At 46.3% G+C, this 21,428-nt stretch overlaps 2 protein-coding genes across 4 annotated transcripts in view; one reads left to right on the top strand and one right to left on the bottom strand.

The window, feature by feature from the left end:
* The window catches only part of strbp (spermatid perinuclear RNA binding protein), an 83,739-nt gene extending 74,124 nt beyond the window's left edge, over positions 1-9,615 (top strand). For 2 of the 3 annotated variants that reach the window (XM_069703225.1, XM_069703216.1), the window contains exons 16-19: positions 402-542; positions 990-1,119; positions 1,633-1,686; positions 7,942-9,615. In XM_069703225.1, coding sequence (XP_069559326.1) covers positions 402-542; positions 990-1,119; positions 1,633-1,686; positions 7,942-8,036 — 420 coding nt within the window. In that variant the 3' untranslated portion in view covers positions 8,037-9,615. Of the gene's footprint in view, positions 1-401; positions 543-989; positions 1,120-1,632; positions 1,687-4,440; positions 5,060-7,941 lie in introns of those variants that run through there. The other variant, XM_069703233.1, reaches the window with a different exon arrangement.
* The window catches only part of sh2d3ca (SH2 domain containing 3Ca), a 190,157-nt gene that overhangs the window by 164,739 nt on the left and 3,990 nt on the right, over positions 1-21,428 (bottom strand). The window lies entirely within an intron of this gene.

The raw sequence follows: 21,428 nt of genomic DNA, 5'->3' as shown, positions 1-21,428 counted from the left end.
GTGTTGTTTTCCGACATGCCTGGCTGCTCCATCGCTCTGCTGATTGATTAGCAAGCCTGCGTGACAGCAGGGCATCACTAAACAAGCTGTCCTGTCACTGATGACTGATAAACACGTGGGTCTGGGGCAACATTACTGCGTGACTGCTGGCTTTCCCCGAATTGTGACATTATAAAAGCGACTGCTAATAGAAAGGACTCCAACGACAATAAAGACGAGAGAACAGACTGGGGGGGGGAATTAGTAGATGCAAATTCTGCCTTTTGTCTAACTCTAATCGTGAAAGACGTTTGAATTCATATTCGACGTTTTGTGTGTGTGTGTGTGTGTGTGTGTGTGTGTGTGTGTGTGTGTGTGTGTGTGTGTGTGTGTGTGTGTGTGTGTGTGTGCGTGCGTGTCAGGTGGAGGTCGATGGGCAGAAGTTTCGTGGGGCGGGCCCCAACAAAAAGGTAGCAAAGGCCAGCGCTGCTCTAGCAGCTCTGGAAAAACTATTCTCTGGTCCCAATGCAGCTGCAAACAAGAAAAAGAAGATATTGCCTCAGGTAAGGAAGCACACAGTTCAGAGGGCACTGCATCACCGAGACAACAACAAAACCATCGCCGACCGCTTCTTTCATGTTCTCTTTCAGAGCTAAAATCCCCCCTTTTTTTTTTTTTTTTTTTTTTTAAAGCAGCAGGGAAATGTGTCTACTCTGTTCACCCATCAGCAATCAATAACACTGTGTTTAACAAGATTTTAAAAGTTTAGCAGATCAATACTTTGCAGTTATCATATCATCACTCTTCCACTTATTCGGTCAATAAGTCTGAATGTTAACAGATTTGCAAAAAAAAAACGAGACCCATAATTCATTGGAACATTATCCTCGATAAGTGTGTTTGATTTCATATCCTCCGTGGACCCTGTTCTTCTGCATCTTCATGTCGTGACTGTTTTAAATATACAATTACGTATAACATGTACTGTGTGCGCGTGTGTGTGTGTTCAGACTAAAGGAGCTCTGGCCGCGGCAGCAGCAGCCTCAGCAGTAGCAGCTCAGGTGGCCAGAGGAAGAGGAAGAGCAGCCCTCGCAAGAGGAACCTTCGTCAGTGCAGCTGCACCCGGATACGTCACGCCAGGTAGCGAGAACGTAGTGGTCCGTGTTATTCAATCCATAACATACCGTTAAGTCAAGTCAACAGTAATTGAGATCTGATATTTGCTTCATGTTGACGCACTAAAGCAAAACGCCTCAGAACAGGACAGCTCAATCAAATCTATTTCACCTGATCCTTCCGACTCCCTTTTATACCACCGCACACAATTAGACAGGATTTCATGTGACCCCGGCGTGACGGTTTGCGCGGAGTTGGCATTTCCGTTCATTGTTGGCTTTACAGTTCTGGCGTTTTCCTCCGCCTTAGGCCGCTGGCTCGTTTTTCCGTGGCAAGCAAACATCAATATTGTCCCCGCGGTTGTATTAGAAATATCACAGGCTTTCATAGGTCCTCTGCAGGCAGCCTGCAGGACGGGCGACGGGCGTCACATTCATGTCCGGCCGGCCAAAAACGCTCGTCCGAAGTTTCCGAGGACGTTGAAAGGTGGAGCGAGTGCAGAACGGAATTAAACCCTGCGACCTCTTCCCCCAACAGGCTTCGGGACACCGTACGGCTACAGCCCCGCTGCAGCAGCTGCTCCTGCGTACGGTACGTGCTCCTCCCCTGTCCGCTCCTCATCATCTCCCCTCCTCCTCCTCCTCCTCCTTCCCTAACCATTAGTGGCTAGATCGATGAGTCTTCAGCGGGTTTACGTTACACCTCCGACGCTTCTCTTCTCCACTGCTTACCGCATTGAGCTCTCGAAAGCACTTCAAAAGCCGATCCCGGTGCGATCCAGCTCTCGGGGTTTTTACAGGGAATTTCAGTCCCATACGAAAAGCTCTGATTGCTGGCTCCCGGTTGACCTGCTTCGATCCTCGCTTTGGCTAATTGTTTGCTCTCCCCTTGTTTCTTAATCTGCCCGTTTGTCTTTCGCTCCGTCGGACAACTGCCCCGTCAGTGGAGCGCTGCCGTCCGTCCCCGGCTCCGATTTCCTGAAAATCTCCCGGAAAACGGATCGCGATGAACGCCGCGTACTTCGCGTATCTTAAATGAAAAAAAGGGGGGGAGGAGGTAGAAAACCCGCATGTTGAACCGCCACGTCTGACTCCCCTATACGATCGCTCCCGTTATATTAACCTGGATAAACTGCCTTTGGCGGCGCCGTCATCCTCGGTTGTGTTCAGATTAGCAGAACTCGGTGGGACTCTGTAAGACGGGGTGGCGGGGCAGCTCTGCCACCGCAGCGCCGCTCCTGTCGCTGCTGCAACACACACACACACACACACACACACACACACACAGACGTGCACACACACACACACACACACACAAATAGATAAATATTTTTGTAGGCTAAGAGGAGACATACTTGCTTTTTAACCATGCATTGAAAACTCAGCCGTCTGACGTTTCTCCACCATTTTCTGATGTGCACAGATGTAAAAGTCTCTGATCCGTTTCCAATTATTTTTGCGGGTTTGCAAATCAACTTCTAGAGATAATATGAGCTCACACCAGCTATTTTTTTTTTTTTTTTTACAAGCGCATCTTGTCGAGGCGGGTAAATGTTTTCCTGCACCGCTCTCAGGAGACCCCCGTCACATCCCCGTTCTCCACCTACAATTCATACGCACATTGCATCTTGGGGACGTGTCGTATTCATTTCTTGGGGACGTGCCGGGCGGCAACACAACCGATAGTTTATAAACTGCTGTTTTGAAGCCTCGAGTCCGGACACCTGACTGCTCCTCAGGTATGTCAATGAAACCACTCACGCCCTCAAACATACTTTTTTTTAAAAATATATATATATATTTTTAGATTAATACCTCATTTCAGAAGGATCGAAGGCACGTTGATCCAAAGTGATTTTAACTCATGACATCACAATGGATTTGGTGAGAGAAGCACTTCTTGACGTTTTTTGTTGGAGCCAGACGCCAGCGGCACTTTAAGGCACTCGGATTCACTTTTAAGAACCCGGGTCTACGTCCGCTTGTGCACACAGTTTGCGGGACGTGCGCTAACAAACCTCCCAAATCTTATGTGCCGGGAGAACCCGGTCGGAGGTCCCAAATGCCGAATATCCAGGTCTACCTGCCCCCCCAGTGGAATTTTTTGCACCGCCCGGATTATCAAGTGCACCTCAGTTTGAGCTGGACCTCGAGTGTTAGTTCGGGGTGTTTCATTAACCGGGTTAGGAGGTTGTTGTTTTTTTGTTGTTTTTTGTTTTTTTTACACGGGTCGTTCACGTGAACCAAAACGTCGGCAAAGAAGCGCATGAATCTAAAAAGTATGCGGGTCGGCCACAGAGGGGCTTCGTATTTTGGAAACGCGCTTCCGCCGTGTTTCCCGCTTCCCCGCCCCGCTCCGCTGCTTTGGGATTTCTTCAGGGCGAACATTCTAGAATGCTGCCGGACTCGCGGGACAAACCTCTAGAACGTTACGTCACACAACAACAACAACAACAACAACAACAACACAGCTTTAGATTACAGGAGTACAAAAGTAGAACAGAACATTGCATCACCGGCCGACAACGCAGAGCATTGTTCCGCGGTGGCTCGTTTCCAGCGGTATTCATCGCAGGACGTGCGGACAGCAGCTTCTCTTGCTTCGTCCTCTTTCAGAGAACTCTTCCTTCCGCTTTATGTCAGCCGGTTCGCGAGTTTATAGTTTTGGACGTCGGACTTCTGCTTCATAAAAACAGCGCGCTCGTCGGGGCGATTGCTGAGATCTGGGAATGTGGCCCGAAGCTCAAACGAACCGATTAGTCAAACTAATTTAGGAGAAAAAAAACAAAACAAGAAGCTTTGACTTACTTTATTGCAAGTAGCTGCTTACACACAATATTTATGAGTAATTTAGCAACTTCAAAACAAAAAAAACAAAAAACAAAAAAAAGTGTTGCGTAATCTGCGCCGGGTTGTTTACCACCTGCCCGATCGGCCCGACCGCTCGTGTCTTTTTTTTTGCCCTGTCGGCCGCCGTGTTTCGGATCTCGGTAATTTAATTGGGTCACGAAAACAACGTTGTCAGAATCGATCAAAATGACAGAAATGATCAGAATTGCACCAAACTGAAATGAATCCTTCACTTTCGCCGCTTGCTTTCCTTTCTCTTCGCCCTCGTTTCTGTCCTCCCGGGCTCCTCTAACCACTAACGAAGGCCGTCGCCTCGTCGCATACATTCCCGCCTGTTCTCCCCCCGCCCCCCCTCCTCTCTGGGAGTCCCGCTCTGTGTTTGTTTGGACCTGCCGGCGGCAGCGTAGCGTGCAGCGGAGCGAGCAGAGAAAACTCTTGGTTGTGTTGTTGCCCAGGACTCATGCGGAGCTATGCTCTTCTCGTGTCTCCCCTCTAGGTTTGCCCAAGAGAATGCTTCTGTTGCCCGTCATGAAAGTGCCCGCCTACCCCGTCCCCCACTACCACTTCTTTTAGCACAGGAGACACGCATACCCGACGCACCTAGCTTTTTTTTTTTTTTTTTTTTTCTAGAAGGGAAACTGAGTCTGTTTTTTTTGTTTTCTCTTTTCTTTCTTTTTTTTTTTTTTCTACACTATCAATGATGGGGAGAGAATTAAGGACTTGAGCTAAAGATTTGTAAAAGCGCTTATTTGCTCTTTTGTTTTGTTTTCTTACTGTTTCCAAAAACTTTTATGAATATGAAAAAAAAAAAAAAAAAAAAATTAAAAAAACTGCAGGTTTAAGTTCTTGAGAGAAAGACTTGAAGTATTTGTACTGTGAATTGTTACCTCATCCTTTAAGTCTAAATTATATACATCATCAGCCTTTTGTTATTTTTTTTTTTGTTCATTCTTTGCTAAGAAGAGGATATCCTTTGCAATATGATACACACACAACACGCATATTCTGTGTAAAAAACAAACAAAAAAGGACGATAAGAATGTGAGCTGTGTGAAGGATGTATAGGAATAAATCAATAATGCTGAAAAATGAATAAAGTTTTATCTCCAATAAAAGCTGAACGGTGCCTGTTGTATATCTTGAATATATATTGAAAGGCTTTCAGCTAATAGGGGCGTGATTAGGGCTGGTAACCCAACTGCCACGCTTTAAACGCGCCGACTGAACTGCTGTCAAAAAAAACCCGCCTCGTCAAGCCGAAACAAATTTGAACGCCGAGGCTTCGTTCACAACAGCGCGTTTTCATTTGAACATTTTTGCTGCGTTTGGGCTCTACGTGGAGCCCCCCGTCCACATTTGATAAACTCGCACTCGGATTCAGCTCCGATAAATATATGAATATATAATAGATAAATATTACCTCTATATTCACTCTTCTCACTCTTAATATTTGGCCCCATACCTGTAAGGGTTGCGTTCGTTGCAGGAACTGCAGGCTTCTGCGCGCCAGCTTTACACGCGAGGCATTTAAGGAACATCCGTAAATCCCGGCGTCTAACCCTAACCCGTGCGCCGCACCTCCGAAACACGACGAGGGTCGCTCTCCCCTCCGAACCGCGTGGAAACTAAAGATATGTGCTCAAACGTGTAATGTCATTTTCTTTTTTTTTCCTTTAAGTGTAACTCTTAATAATTGGTCACCAAAAAAAAAAAAAAACAAAGAGTGTCGGCACCGCAGCGAAGATTAAAAATGTTCGGCCGGCACTCGGCTCCGGCCTCGACGCGGGAGCGCCTCCAGCTTCGCTCTGGACGTTTCAGAGCGGTCGCGGGGGAGCCGATTTACCCGCTTATTAAAACCTGCACACGATACCGTCACCTGAGACTATTTGAACGTCCGAGCTTTAATATTCCGCCCGCACACGTTCGCGCAGATTGAATTCCAGCCTTTCCGCGTAGCTCGGCACGTCCCGTCGCACCCCTTCGACCTCCAGCTTATAGATATTCAGAGGAAAAGGCGAGAAGATAAAGGATCGATTCGGGACTCTCCTGTTAGATCCGCTGTCCTGCGTTCGGCTGCACGATCCCAATTACCGCGCGTGGATTAATATTTGCCGGGTTTCCCACGGCCGTCGGCGATGTTGCCTTCTGTAGACGTGGAGAAAGAACTGAACTGACTTTTTTTTGCAGCAGAAATGCACCGCGCGTTCCAACCGGATTCATCAGTGTCGAAATAACATCAGAAAAAAACAAAAAGCATTTTAAATTAATCTCACAAGTATATACAGAGGATCAATACCGTCATTGTTTTTATGTTGTTATCGTGTCATTATTTCAGTGTCGTTGCTGGTTTTTTTTTTTGTTTGCTCATGTTTTTTTCTCCAAACCAGCATCAACCAGGTCATTGAAACCTGGGCACAAAACTAACCTCTATGACTAGACCGCAGTGACGTAACGATTCACTGCGAGATGATCTAATATTGCAGGTAAAAAAAAACAATTAAAAAAAAAAATTGAATTCTGTACCAACAACAGAAAAGAGAGGAACCGGAGGGGGTTTAATCACCAAGCGAGTCCCAACGCACCGGCTTTCCTTGTCCGAGCCGGCCGAGCAAATTGATTCATTCCGAGATGTATTCCCGTGACGCGTACGACAATTTTAGTTGCCAGAGTGACCCGCCACGTCGAGAGGGCCGAGCCGACCTTCGTGAGCGCTGACAGCCCCCCTCGGCTTTAGTCTCGACGTGCCTCGCTGACTCGCTGGTTTGGCTGCATGGCGTCTCTCCGGCTGAATAAGGTCGTCGAAGCAGACTCGAGCTCACGCCGTCAACACACAAGTCGCGGGCCGGTGCCGGGTCGAGACGGTTTTGCCGGTCCTTCGCCACCGCCTTTGGTCACCCGGCCGGCGGGTGGTAACCATCTAACGACGTCTCCGTGGTCACGGCTGTGAGGCGCAGCCATTGGACGGGAGGACCCGATGTCTCGTCCAATGGTTGGTTGAGCTCCACTGAGTTGTTATAAAACGCATAAAATGATATTTGTCTCCACCGGACTTCAGTCTCACACAATATAAGACGATCCCCGTCCCCCGTCCCCTCCTCCTGTTGGATTTTGTGTATTTTGTTCTGTCCTTTTTACTTTTAGGTTGAATGAATTTGAACGAGCGCGCATAAAGAAGACGTCCCCGCGGACAACATTTACTGTCACAACCGGCTTATCCGTCTCTCATCTCATTTTCACTCCCAACATATTTGTGACCAGACCCATATCTCTGCACAAATCTTAAGGGGAATATTTGTAATTACTATTTTCTTTTAGCTCCTATTGTGTGTTGGTGACTTGAATAGCAATAAAGTATGAAAAGAATCGTTTTAACATTTTGGAAAATGTGCTTTCTTAAGGTTAGCTTAGCGTAAAAAAAAAAAAGCGACTTCTATACGTAAAATTGACAGCGTCCCCGTAGGACCATTCATCTTGTTTGTGTTAATCTGTCAAAAAAACAACAACAACAACAACAAAATCGAAGCGCAGTCGTCACCGTCTGGTTACCAGGCAACCGGCGGAGACTCCGAGAAGTCGGCGGCCGCCGCTCGCTTCCGATAAAATAGTCCCGCGCGTACCCCGTCCGCTAAAAAAAAAAAAAACGCGACCGGACGTGTTTCCGGGTGCCCGGCGGTTGGATCCGGACAGAACCGCGGCAGCAACCGTCTCCCGGCCGAAGCTTCACTTTCGGTGGACGCGTGCCGAATAAGAGCGACGCCGATCTTTTTCACCTCGTCTTCCCGTCGTCTCCGGGCAACAAAAGGATCGACGCGTATTTTCGCAAAACGTCGGAAGTACGTTGCTTTAATTGAAGCCCCCGGCCGATCCCACGTCGATCCGGGTGTCGTCGGTGTTTCAAGTGTGTGCGTCATTCAGGTGGACACGAAGTACAAACTGTTGAGTCGTGCACTAATTGCTCCTCTTCCTCTCTCTCTGTGTCTGCTCTTCATCACTGCAGGTGGTCTTTTCATTGACAATCCTTTCTACCAGCCGCGCACCATCGCTCCGTTTATTATCCACCTGGGCCCGCAGGATCTCTTCTCTGATTTCTAGAGGCGAGCGGGCTGATGGACACGCCCCCTTTCACCGTTTACCTGTCCCGTCACACGCAGGGGCGGGGGGGGGACGCGCCCGGCCGCGCGCCCGTTTCTCCGTACCTCCGAGCGGGGGCTGGCTTTTTTTCTACCCCCGGCCGACGGATTCACAGATTCAAGAACCGAGTTTCTTTTTTGTTTTTTTGTTTTGTTTTTTAATCGGTCGGCCGGAGGAACCTCCCGCGCCCCGACGACGAAGGCGGGTTAAAAAGGCATCCGACCCGCCGCCGACCCGGGGGGGTAGGGGGTAGGGGGGGAGTTCGCGGGCTCCTCTCGTTTCCTCTCGTCTCCGCCCTCCCCCCCCCCCCCCCCAGATTACGTCACCGGAGGAGAGCGACTTCACGCAAAGCAATACTCGGGTTTTTAACGAGAGAGGTTCGGCTGTGACTGTGACGAGGCCGGGCCTTGAACCTGAACCTCGGCCTTTCTTATAGCAATACACGTGAACTCCTCCCTTCGAGCTTACTTACTCTGAGGAGGTGTGAATGTCCGACGGAGTTTTACCCAACGCAGCATCGCAATAGCTCAATTTGATTGTATATTCATTGTATGTGTGTGTGCGTGTGTGTGTGTGCGTGTGCGTGTGGCTATAACATGACTATATACACATATATGTACGGTGTATTTCTATAACGACGTGTTGACGATAATATTAATATATGATGTACTTATGTAAATACTCTATAAAGTATAACTATTGTTGTTATAAATTATTTTAGAATTATAAAGGTGAAATGTAACTGTAATATCACAGTATAGCTTTCTTCCAATTTTATATACACTTGAGCTAATTGAATCTAGTTCTAGGAGATGCAATATTATCTTTGGTATTCCTGTTAACCTGCGCTGTTAGAATAATAATGCTTCCTTCTTTCCTCCCTTCCGACTTTTCCCTCCTGTCGTCGATGTCTTTCCGGAGCGGTTTCTTTACACGGCCCGGACCGGAGGTGCTCGCCACCGAACACACTCGCAAACCCCGATCCCACCACCACCACCACCACACACACACACACACCCACGCGCACACGCAAACACACACACACTCTTTTTTTTTTTTTCCTGTCAGAAAGCACATTTTCTATAGTCCCACTGCTGGCAGGGAATACTGTTGTTACAAATAGTGTGTGCGTGTGTGTGTGCGTGCGTGTGTGTGTGTGTGTGTGTGTGTGTGTGTGTGTGTGCACTCGGATGTACGCGCTCCTCCCTCAAACCGTAACTGGACACACAACCATCGACACAGAGCAATCATCAGCTCCGTCCCGCTCGCCTTATAGGGACCAAAAAGCACAGCTCACTGGCACCAATTACCGCACCTCTCTGCAACACACACACACACGCACACACACACACACACACACACACACACACACACACACACACACACGCACGCACACACACACGCACACCTGCCCTCCACCTCTCTCTGGCTTTTCTCTCCTGTGTGGAAGCGATGCTGCTGGTGGCAGAAATGGTTTTTGTGAAAGGACCTCGTGCCATAACGGGACAGATACAGCACAACCTATTCACAGGCAGAGACGAGGGACGGTTTCCACAGACGAGGGACGGTTTCCACAGACGAGGGACGGTTTCCACAGACGAGGGACGGTTTCCACAGACGAGGGACCTCGAGTCAGTTTATCACCGTCGGAATCAGGGAAAGATTTTTTTTTTTTTTTTTTGGTGTTAATTGAATCGCGGCGAATCGCTCAGTGTTTTCCAATCACAGTCAACCGTGACGCGGTTTTAATGTCGAGGCGACCTCTGATTGCGGTTACCAAACGGGGTATTCGGCATCCGGTACGAGGGGGAGAAAACATTGGACCGGCGGCGCGTCCCCGATCAGACCCTCCGGGGGTTCTGCGGCAGCTCTTCTCTTATACTGAAATGCAATTTGCATAATTTTTTGCTGAATTGTTGTTTTTTTTAGGGCCGAATTGCAGAAATCGGCGAAAACTTCAAGCCGGGGTGGGGGTGGGGGGGACTGAATCTGAATCTGAATCTGAACAGGAACTCGAATTGAAAGACTTCTGTTGTGACGCCGACGAGGAAAAGAATCTGGCGGCTTCAGTGAAGCCGGATGAACTTGTTGAGGATGCGGGAAGGATGTCGCGAATTTAGTCATCCGGTTGCACTTTGCGTTCGACGATCGAGGTCGAGCGCGGACGCCGGTTTCCACGGCTGGACGACATGCGATTACAAGCTGGAGTCCACTTCCGCGTCCACGAGGCGTCCACCGCACCCGCTGCGTGCGAATCTCGTCTCTCGGACCTGTTTTATTCTCTGACCTGAAACCGTCCTACTTTTTATTCGCTGAATCATTTCAGCGTCCCGAGAAATCCAAACGTCGCGGAGAATTTGTCTTTTATCCTGTTTGAATATGTGAAATATATCTGGCTGGAATATACGAGGACGTTGCGGCGCAAATTGAGTTCTGGTGCCGAGACGTCTCAGATAACTCGGCCCTGGTTCTTTAAAGGGATGAAGGCGTCTGGGCGGCCCTTCTGCGAAAGTCCTCGGGACGAGGATCGGATCGGAGCGACGCGACGCTTTGCCGCTTGGCCGCTTGACTTTTTCGTTCCCGTGTGAAATTCAGGTGGAGGTGAACAACTTGGAGCTTCGCTGCGTGGAAACGGACCCTTTTTTTAGAGCTGAGAAGTCTCCTCTAAACCCCCCCTCGCCCCCCCCCCCTCATCTCTCTCCAGATGGCCCACATTAATAAGGCAGACGGTCATACCTCAGTGAGCGACCTTTTCATTTCCCCTCAGACCGAGCGGACACGCCGGGAGGAGTCGCCCCGACGGCCGACCTCGTCCTCTCGGCCCGTTGGCTGGACAACTGCGTTGGGAGGAAGGGCGGCGGGCCCCCGGGGAGCCTCGGGGGGGGGGACCCGGAGGACGGAGCTCATCCACGGGAGAGAGAGAGAGAGAGGGTTCATTTATTTGGGGGAGTTTTCATCTCCTAGTTGAGGCGCTGAAGTCCCAAATGTGTTTACGGGGCGGGGCGAGGCGGGGCGGGGGGGGGGGGGGGGGGGGTCAAATCGTACCGCCGTCTAAAACCCCCGTTTATTCTTACTAATCTGACACGGACATGAGGAATCAGCCCGACGCTTCATTTTAAATTAAAAAAAACAAAACATACTCCCAAGTATCCAGGTTTGTTTGCGGTCTAAACGGGACTGTCGCGGAGAGGGGGGGGGGGGGGGGGGGGGGGGGATCCCCTGTGACAATCCATTGAAATCAATTTTTTAGTCGGTACACAGTACAGCACAACGTAAAGGGAGGCCGGGGGAGCCGATTCGCGACCCTCCACCTGTTTTTCTCATCAGGAAGACGACGACAACGCCGGCCGCGCTCCACTCGGAGATTTCTCCGAATAGAAACATCGCCGTGACGTGTTTTTTTTTTTTTTCCCCCCCTGAAAGAAACGCACTCGGTGAACAATGTCGGCCACGGACGGCTCAGACCGAAACGTCCGTGGGGGGAAACTCAGTCTGAGGCCTCTCGGTCGTTTGTGCCGGACTCGAGTCCCTCCGACTGACGTCCTTCCAACTCCGCTGTTCCCCACAGTTGTTTCAGAGAGATCACCATGAACCTGTAAACACTCAGCAGGCGTTGTACACGCACACACACACGCACACACACACACACACACACACACACGCACAAACACACACAACACACACACCACTCGGCATCTACAGTTTTACAACCGCCGCCTCTCGGTGGGCGTTCAACAAAAAAGTACACTTGTAATTCTAAGAAGCACAAAATACGCACGAGCAATACACACCCACACACTGTACTCAGGGGCTACCTGACAACACACACACACACACACACACACACACGTATGCAAACACACACAAGCACATCCATAATCACGAGTGTAAATATTGAATATATTAATTTACCGACGACAACAGCTCAGCACGTTGAGACGATATTGTTTGCTCCGTGGATTGTATATTTGTGAATAGTGATGAGTCACGCAGGTGGTCGGACCTTGTTTGTACTTTTAGGATTTGAGCCATGTATAGCTGAACCCCACCCCCCCAGCCCCACCCCGCTCCATCACCTATCCCGGTGCTTTGTAACAGGCTGTCTGTAGCGCTGTACACAACGGATCTCACTTTCAAGTTTGCTTCGTTTTTTTTTTTTGGGACAGAAACGGCAATTGTCTTTGAAAAACTCTCGTCAGAGGACGAGAGGGAGGAGCGCCGTCGTTAAAATCGTGTTGCTGTTGGGGTTTTTTTTTGGAGGAGGGGGCAACAAATGCAGAGGAGAGCTTTGCTCGTTTCGACGCCGCAATCTGTTCAGCAGTTCAGGAGCCGCCGAGTGATTTCGTTGCCCGGTGACGTCAGCTTCTATTTCGGAGACGCGCTCCCCGAAGGCGGCTCTTCAAATCTCCGTGCCGGGTCGAAGGGTCAAACAAGGAAAGCGGATGACGCAGGGATGCGTTTTGGGGAAGCGTTTTTTGTTGTTGTTGTTGTTGTTGTTTTTTTGTTGTTGTCGAGAGCGTCGTCCGACATTCACGTGGAGAGAGCGGTGAGGTGTCGGGTAAAAAAAAAAAAAGAAAAAGAAAAGAAAATCCAGGCCTCTGAAGGAGAACCGAGCGCAAGAAAGTTGGGGCTGACATCTGGGGATGGTGCTAAATTTGTCTGGAGGCTGAAAGGGGGAGGAGGGGGGCGGAGGGGGGCGGAGGAGGTCCGATCCGTGCGTCGTCCCGAACTCTGCAGCGCTGCAGAAATAGATCCCGGATCACGTTTCCACCGCCGAGGCAAAGTGACCCAGACTAACTGCTGAACGTGTCATTTTCTCCGGGTGTGTGTGCGCATTTGTGTCGGCGGGTATTTCACACACGCACGCACGCACACACACACACACACACACACACACACACACACACACACACTATTGCCGTCACATTGAGCATGTCGTTGCATACTTCCCGGTCACGGTCCGCTGATTGTTTGACATCCTCCCTGATTACATGATCAAAGCATTTTGGTTGGGAATGTAACACTGTTGTCATAGTGATTGTAGAGTAGAATGTATTTACTCATAGAAAGAGTAAACTTGCTTTTTTGTAGAGAAGCATATATACAGAATATATATGGACAAAATACATATATATACATCTATATATCTTTTGAACTACTCGTGTGTGAGGGTTGTTTTTTTTGGGCGCATCTAACCCCGTTAGGATTCATATTTCTTCGCCTCTCTTTTTTAAAAATTATTATTATTATAAATGATGTTTTGACAAAAGTAGCGTTTTATGAGTGATGAGTGTGTTTTTTTTTTTTTTTTTTCCTGTAAATATAATTTATTTTTATTTTGGACAAAAAGGGGATTAAAAGAAACAGTTTTACGATGCTGCCCATGAAACTTATGACGTGATATCTGTTCCACAGGATCTATTTGATGCGTTAAATTATCGAAAGTCAAATTTTGTGAAACGTCACCAGGTGGCGCTTCGCGGGGGGAGGGGCGGGGGGCGACACTGAACGACGAGGGCGACTTGTACTCGCCCTGCTGATTGTTGGGATGAGCAGCAAACATTCACAGCGGTGACGATCCGCGGTTGTCACTCTTATTTGACATCATTTATGCTTGAAGAAATGAAAATAAAAGTTGAGAAAGTGCTGAATCTCTACACGCGAGTGTCTTGTTTTATTAATAATGTCCGTGGAAACGGACGGAGTGAATGTTGTGTAAGTAAATGTTTGACGAGTTAAAAAAAATAAGACGAGGCGGGGAGCGGTCCGGTTCGGGTCAGAGGCGCACCTGCCGGCGGCGTTACCGGACAAATTCAAATTTTGACCCGATGGTGGCGCTGGCTGTTAAAAGATTATTAGGGGTGACGTGAATGTCTGCAAGATTCCACGGCGTTGAATCCGGTGAGCGTGTAATTCGACAAAGCGGCATCGGGGAAACCACGGGACCGGTGAGGTTAATGGGATTCATCTTCTGAGGACCATGAACGGGTGAAAACTCCTGTCATTGAGATATTGCAGACTCTTAACTACGTATGGCTACAAAAAAAAAGATGACATGGCGTACACATGTACAAACGCACACGATATAGGCTACAGGAAGAGAGCGAATAAATTCATTATTATAGAAGGTTTCTGTCGATCTTCCGTGCATTTGATTTTGTAAACTTAAAAAGTCTCTATAAGCCTGTACGAGCGAGCTCTTTCATTTTGGGGGAGGCGTCGTCTTTAAATGTAGTTTTGAGCGCCATATTTCTTTTTTTTTTTTTTGTATGCCACCGTATTTTCATTAAAGTTCCACCTTAAAAACGCCTCCTTTGTCACAACTACATTGCGACGCTTAACGGTGACGATACTTACGTCATCATGTCACACCATAATCAAGAGTCGACGTCGTGGGCGCAATAATCGGCACGTTGGTCTGAGAGCTGAAAACCAAACCTGAACGTAAGTCTTGCGTTTGCAAAGCGGCGTACGGCGAGGCAATAAATGACCTCGGACGGCTGACGACTCTTCAGGTCGACCTTTATTGCATTTTCAGCAAGCGACGGGAAACTGCGACGGGATCACAAATCGGGTTAATTCGACAGAACTCGTCCCTTCCTCTTCCCGACGCGGGGGATCGGTGCCCGTTTACAGACGACGGCATTGCTCGTGAAGGCTTAACGAGACCGACGGACGGCCAAATCCCAAACGACATCAAACGCGAGCCGGAGGCCGTCTGTTCCTGTTTATGCCTCAAAGAACAACAGTATGTGACCCCACAGGTTGCCGACCCCCCTGCTGTGACCTTTTGGTTCGGCACAGTACTCTCACTCTCATTCACAAACACAGCCTTTCGTCTACCCCTTAAGATTAATAGTTGATAATACGACCTATATATAATTAATATGATATGGCATATATATATGTTGTATTATTGTAAACATAACCCAGCACAGAATCGCACAACGTCCCGTGGACGAGACGGAGAAGACAAAGACAGTCTGACGAAAACGCGTCGGGGAGACGCAACTCACCAATAAAATAATAAAGAGATTTCATGAATTGCAAACGTGTGTCGGTTCAAAAAATAAAAAATAAATAAAAAATAAGGCAAAAAGTTATGTTTTCTTTCTTTGTTGTTGTTGTTTTTCTTAAAGGTACGCAAAGCGGTCATGTTCCGCCGAGTGTGTTTCGATGTTTGGTCGGATTCGCTCCACGTTAAAATACGGCGGTCAGCGGTACTGGAGCTCCTCAGGGAACTGTTCTGTCTCCCTTTCTGTTCACCTTCTACACAACTGACTTCCAGTACAACTCAGAGTCCTGCCATCTGCAGAAGTTCTCCGATGACTCTGCAGTGGTAGGATGTATAAGGGACGGACGGGAGGACGAGTACAGGGCAGTAGTGGAGGACTTGGTGGAGCGGGCGGGAAGGAATCACCTGCTCCTGAACGTGGCCGAGACCAGAGAGATGGTGGTCGACTTCAGGAGGAAGACGACGGCTCCACAACCGCTGAGAGTTCTGGGAGAGGAGGTGGACATGGTGGAGGAGTACAAGTACCTGGGTGTGTCCATCGACAACAGACTGAACTGGAAGACCAACATCAACACTGTCTACAAGAAGGGGACGAGTCGACTCTTTCTCTTGAGGAAACTCCGATCCTTCAATGTGTGCAGCGAGATGTTGGAGATGTTCTACCAGTCTGTCGTGGCCAGTGCGCTGTGACAGGGAGCAGCGTTGGAGCCGGAGACACCAACAGACTTAACAAACTGGTTAAGAAGGCCGGCTCCATCATTAGCTGTAAACTTGACAGTCTGGAAAAGGTGGTGGAGAGGAGGACGCTGAACAAACTATTGTCCGTATTGGATAATCCTGTCCACCCTCTCCACCACCTGCTGCAGGGACAGCGGAGCACTTTCTCTAAAAGACTCCTCCAGCTCCGCTGTCACAAGGACAGATACAGGAGATCATTCCTGCCCACTGCAATAAGACTGTACAATAACTCACCTCTGGCAAAATCCATCACACAACAATAACACTGTTGTCTGTGTTTCTTGGTTTGTTTGTATATAATATATATAGATATATACTGTACTGTATATATATATATATATATATTGACTGTGTTTCTTGGTTTGTTTGTATATAATATATATATAGATATATAATGTACTGTATATATATATATATATATGTTGACTGTGTTTCTTGATTTGTTTGTATATAATATATATAGATATATAATGTACTGTATATACTGTGCATTTTATATTTTATATTTTTTACTGCTATTTACTGCTATTTTATTGCTTTTCTATTATTCTATTCTATTCTATTATTTTATTCTATTATTATCTTATTGCTTCTGTATGCTGCTGTAGCGAAAAAATGTCCCCTCAGGGATTAATAAAGTAAATACCTACCTACCTACCTACCTACCTACCTACCTACCTAAAAATATTGCTGCGGGAACAACCGAATACAGCGGAAACAGTTGTTTGATAAATAAATGATTCATCCAACTTGATCTGCAACTGTTTTGGCGATTGATCAATTAAGGTTTCAAACACGACAAAAGCCTCTGCTGCTCCCCACCTCTTAAGTATGTTTAGTTTTATTAAAATGAACTGAATGTCTTTGGGGTTTTCTTTGTACTGTTAGTGAGACAAAATAAGACGTGTGAAAAGGGGAACTTCTGGGAAATATTAATACATTTTATTTAGGCCAAATTAGTAAAGATACTCATCTGTAGATGAGTTAGTAATGAGAATTATCAGTCATTTCAGTCCCTTTTTTTTTTTTTTTTTTTTTTGAATGGTCTTATCTGTGTTGAATTATTAACACATCAATATTTTTTTTACTCGTATTTTATTTTACTCGTATTGCACCAAATTTCAACACAAGTCATTTCAGGGCGCTTAACACAGAAAAGTCTTTTACAACAGAAGCTGACAACATTACGGAGAGAAACCCAACAAATCCAACAACATAAGTGAACAGCGGTGAAGGAAAGAACTGCCTTTAACGGGACGGAAAAAACGCCTTTAACGGGAGGGAAAAACTGTGTTTAACGGGAAGGAAAGAACTGCCTTTAACGGGAAGGAAAAACTGTGTTTAACGGGAAGGAAAAAACGCCTTTAACGGGAAGGAAAAACTGAAAAAAAAAACGCCTTTAACGGGAGGGAAAAACTGTGTTTAACGGGAAGGAAAGAACTGCCTTTAACGGGAAGGAAAAACTGTGTTTAACGGGAAGGAAAAAACGCCTTTAACGGGAGGGAAAAACTGCCTTTAAAGGAAAGGAAAAAACTGCCTTTAACGGGAAGGAAAGAACTGCCTTTAACGGTTAGGAAAGAACTGCCTTTAACGGGAAGGAAAAAACGCCTTTAACGGGAAGGAAAGAACTGCCTTTAACGGGAAGGAAAAAACGCCTTTAACGGGAGGGAAAAAACTGCCTTTAACAGGAAGGAAAAAACGCCTTTAACGGGAGGGAAAAAACTGCCTTTAACAGGAAGGAAAAAACTGCCTTTAACAGGAAGGAAAAAACGCCTTTAACGGGAAGGAAAAAACGCCTTTAACGGGAAGGAAAGAACTGCCTTTAACAGGAAGGAAAAAACGCCTTTAACGGGAAGGAAAGAACTGCCTTTAAAGGAAAGGAAAAACTGCCTTTAACGGGAAGGAAAGAACTGCCTTTAACGGGAAGGAAAAAACTGCCTTTAACGGGAAGGAAAAAACTGCCTTTAACGGGAAGGAAAAACTGCGTTTAACGCTGCTTTAACGGGAAGGAAAAACTGCTTTCAACGGGAAGGAAAAACTGCCTTTAACGGGAAGGAAAAAACTGCCTTTAACAGGAAGGAAAAAACTGCCTCTAACTGGAAGAAACTCCTCCGACAGAACAACAGAACGCTGTCTTCCATCTTAAACTCTAGTTTGTGCTTCTTTCATTTTTTTAATTTTTTTTTTTACATCTCTCGTTTAACTCACAAAACTTGCTGGTATCAACAGCAGCGCCAGTTCAGCGTCGGTGTGTGTGCGTGCGTGTGTGTGTGTGTGTGTGCGTGCGCGCGCGCAATCAAGAGCTCGGGTGACAGCGAGGTCAAGAGGTTGCAGGGAGGCGCTCGCGTCCAAATACTTTCATCCCTGACTCGCACGTCACCAGTGACTGAAGCGAGCAGCCACCCAAGACTCCTCCATCAGCATTCCTCCTTTTGCATTTCACCGTGTTGCTGCCTGCCGGTCGTATTTATAGCTCTGTAACGCGGGACGCAGACCGGAGGGAGGGAGGGAGAGAGAGAGGGGGAGAGAGATGGTGTGAGGCTGATTGCTTAACGCTGACGCCCGTTACCTCCGGCCGCTGCAGGTATACTTGTTGGCTTCGCGACTCGTCTCGCCTGCTGCTTTGCAATCTGTCAGCCGCAGAGCCAAGATCCCAACGGCCGCCGTCGCTGAAGGTGATCATTTTATGGACCCGGCACTAAAGTTATAAACACTCGGAATGATATATATATCATTCTTATATTTATATATATAAATATTTATATATGTATAAAAATATATATATATATATATATACATATATATATTTATATAAACAAATATATTTATATATATATTATGTATATATATATATATAGTTTATATATATACATAAAATATATAAATATATAAAAAATATATATACATAAAATATATATATAAAATATATATATATGAAATATATATATTTTTATACATATATAAATATTTATATATATATATAAATATATAAATATATATAAAAATAAATAAATATATATTTTTATATAAATATATATGTATATAAAAAATATATATATTTATATACATATATAGATATGTATATAAAAATATATATATATTTATATACATATATATATATATATATATATATATATATATATGTATATATATATATATATATATATGTATATGTACCGTGAGACCTCCTGCACAATCAGCGCGCATTTGTACATGTTGTACACCGAGGGGCCAAAGGCGCAAAAATAGCTCATCCCCGACACAGATAACAATGCAGCCATATGTTATTACGTTATTACGTTATTATGTTATGAGGCGTGTTCTCAGAGGGAGGAGACGAGCGATAGGACCGCAGCCAGAGTGAAGACGAGCATGTTTCCCTGCAGCTCTGAGGGGGAACACACACACACACAAAAAAAAAGGGGGCTCGTTTTAAGCGTCTGACGGAGTGAGGCCGTTTTCACAAGAGTGTTAATCAGCTGGGTTATTTTCCACGTTTAAAACTCTCAAGATTTCCTGAGAAGTGTTCCCCAGAGGTGACTCGGAGGAGATGTCTCATTATAACGGCGGCGTGGGCCTCTTTTTTCTTTATATATATATATATATATATATATATATATATATATATTTTAATCTTTCTCCCTCTCAGCAGCAATACGAGACGTTGGCGAAGAATTGGAGAGGAAAACAATGTAAAATTCAAGAGAGAGGTTAAGGAGCAAAAAAAAACACAACTGCAACTTTTTAATGTCTCGTTGCGTCTTAATACGTCAAAAAAAAAACTTCAGAAGTTGCAAAAAAAGGGGGGACAGGGATGATGGTTTTGATTCAGCAGCTTCTCTTTGTGAAAAGTTTCCACAAGCAGGCAGGGTAAAACACAAAGGTGGGATCCAAACGTCTGGAGACGGACGCGTGCAGTTCACGTCCAACAGGAAAAGTAGGACATTTAAAAAAAAAAATTTTTTTTGATCCACCCTTGTTTATTAACCTCTTTCAGCTTCTATTACCAAATGGACATCATTAGTGCGTGCGAATTGTCTTTTACGGAAGACGCGAGAGCAGGAAGAGACAAAAAAAATAAAAATAAATATTGTCGTGTTGATATCTTTATATTGAAATTCATGAAGTATACACAATGCATTCTACACTATTACAATGTCCACACGTTGATAATGTTTCTGTCTCCGGATGATAAAGCTACGTTTTGGCATTTCATTAACCAAACGGGCAGTCAGACCGAGAAGCTCGGAGCAAATCATAAAAAAAAAAAGAAGAAGAAAAAAGAAAACATTAAAAACATTGTGGTGGATTAAACTGTAGCACGGCAGCGGGTAGGTGGGTACAAGTAGGCAACATTAGTTACAGTTACGGAGTAGAAAAATCATAAACAAAAAACTCAATATTCATTTTATTTGTTTTTTAAACGTTTTGTTATGTACAACCCAGTGTCTTTAGAGGGGACGATGACCCTTCGTTTCTCTGGCGTGGACTTCTTCTCTGACATCACAAGTCGATTCCAGCCAATCAGATTCCACCTTCCGAGTCTGATTAGATGATGCGGTTGACAGCAACTTTAGAAATGTAGCTTTTTTTTTTTGTTGTCTTTCGGTCTTATACGGTGAAGTTTGAATCAAAATGTAAATACTGTCGAGTCGGCCGAATATGAAAACACACACACACACACACACGCACACAAGCACTTTAACCCCCCCTCCTCCCCCCCCCCGGATCTCCTCTGTGCCGAGTGTCGAGGTCAAAGGTCGCAGGGCAAGCTGGTGCCGGCGAGGAGGAGGAGGAGGAGGAGGAAGAGGGGTGTTAAAGGTGTGTTTAAGTGCGGCACGGACAACGACCGTCTGTCTGAGTGTGTGTTTTCCATTTTGACTTGACCCGAAGCAGCGCGCGTGTGTGTGTGTGTGTGTGTGTGTGCGTGCGTGTGTGTGTGTGTGTGTGTGTGTGTGTGTGTGTGTGTGTGTGTGTGTGTGTGTGTGTGTGTGTGTGTGTGCGTGAACTTCTCACCACTCCGGGGTTTTTCCGCCGACGTTCCGACGTGCGTCCACGACCTCCGGGAGACACGCGGAGGTCGGCGTGGTTCGGAGCCGTCTGTAGTTTCTTTGTGCTGGCAGATCCGAACCAAACAAACCCGGAGACGACGTACGACGTGAGGAAAGCGGAGCCTCCCGTCGGTCATCGCGGCGGCTTCTAAAGCGTCCGCGTTTTTTGTTTGTTTGTTTTTATATATATATATATATATCATAAATTCCATACTCACCCCCCCCCCCCCCCGCAAGTATCACCTTTATCGAACCTTCGCGTCGAGGCCTCGTCCGCGAACGTCTTCTCTTTAGCGTCATTCATTTACATATTTTGAACATTTACGGAAAACTACCCGACCAGGAAAAGCTCGTCTTCCCCGACACGCATGCACACATTCGGGACCTTTAAGTGCTTTTTTTTTTTTTCTTTCCCTCGGACTTCCGCTCGCTCTCCGCTTCCATCTCCTGTACACGGTTCACGCGACATTTTTGTTTTCTTCCGGTCGCTTATTTACGCGTTCAAACGCGTTGTTGTTGTTGTTGTTGTTGTTGTTGTTGTTTTTTCTT

Source organism: Brachyistius frenatus, unplaced genomic scaffold, assembly GCF_029030835.1.
Source record: "Brachyistius frenatus isolate BFR_SWC_R1_liver_20210118 unplaced genomic scaffold, ASM2903083v1 Contig_3, whole genome shotgun sequence".
In the NCBI taxonomy this organism is placed as follows: domain Eukaryota; kingdom Metazoa; phylum Chordata; class Actinopteri; family Embiotocidae; genus Brachyistius; species Brachyistius frenatus.
The sequence above is the reverse complement of the archived record's forward strand: the minus strand, read 5'-3'. Positions and strand labels throughout refer to the sequence as shown.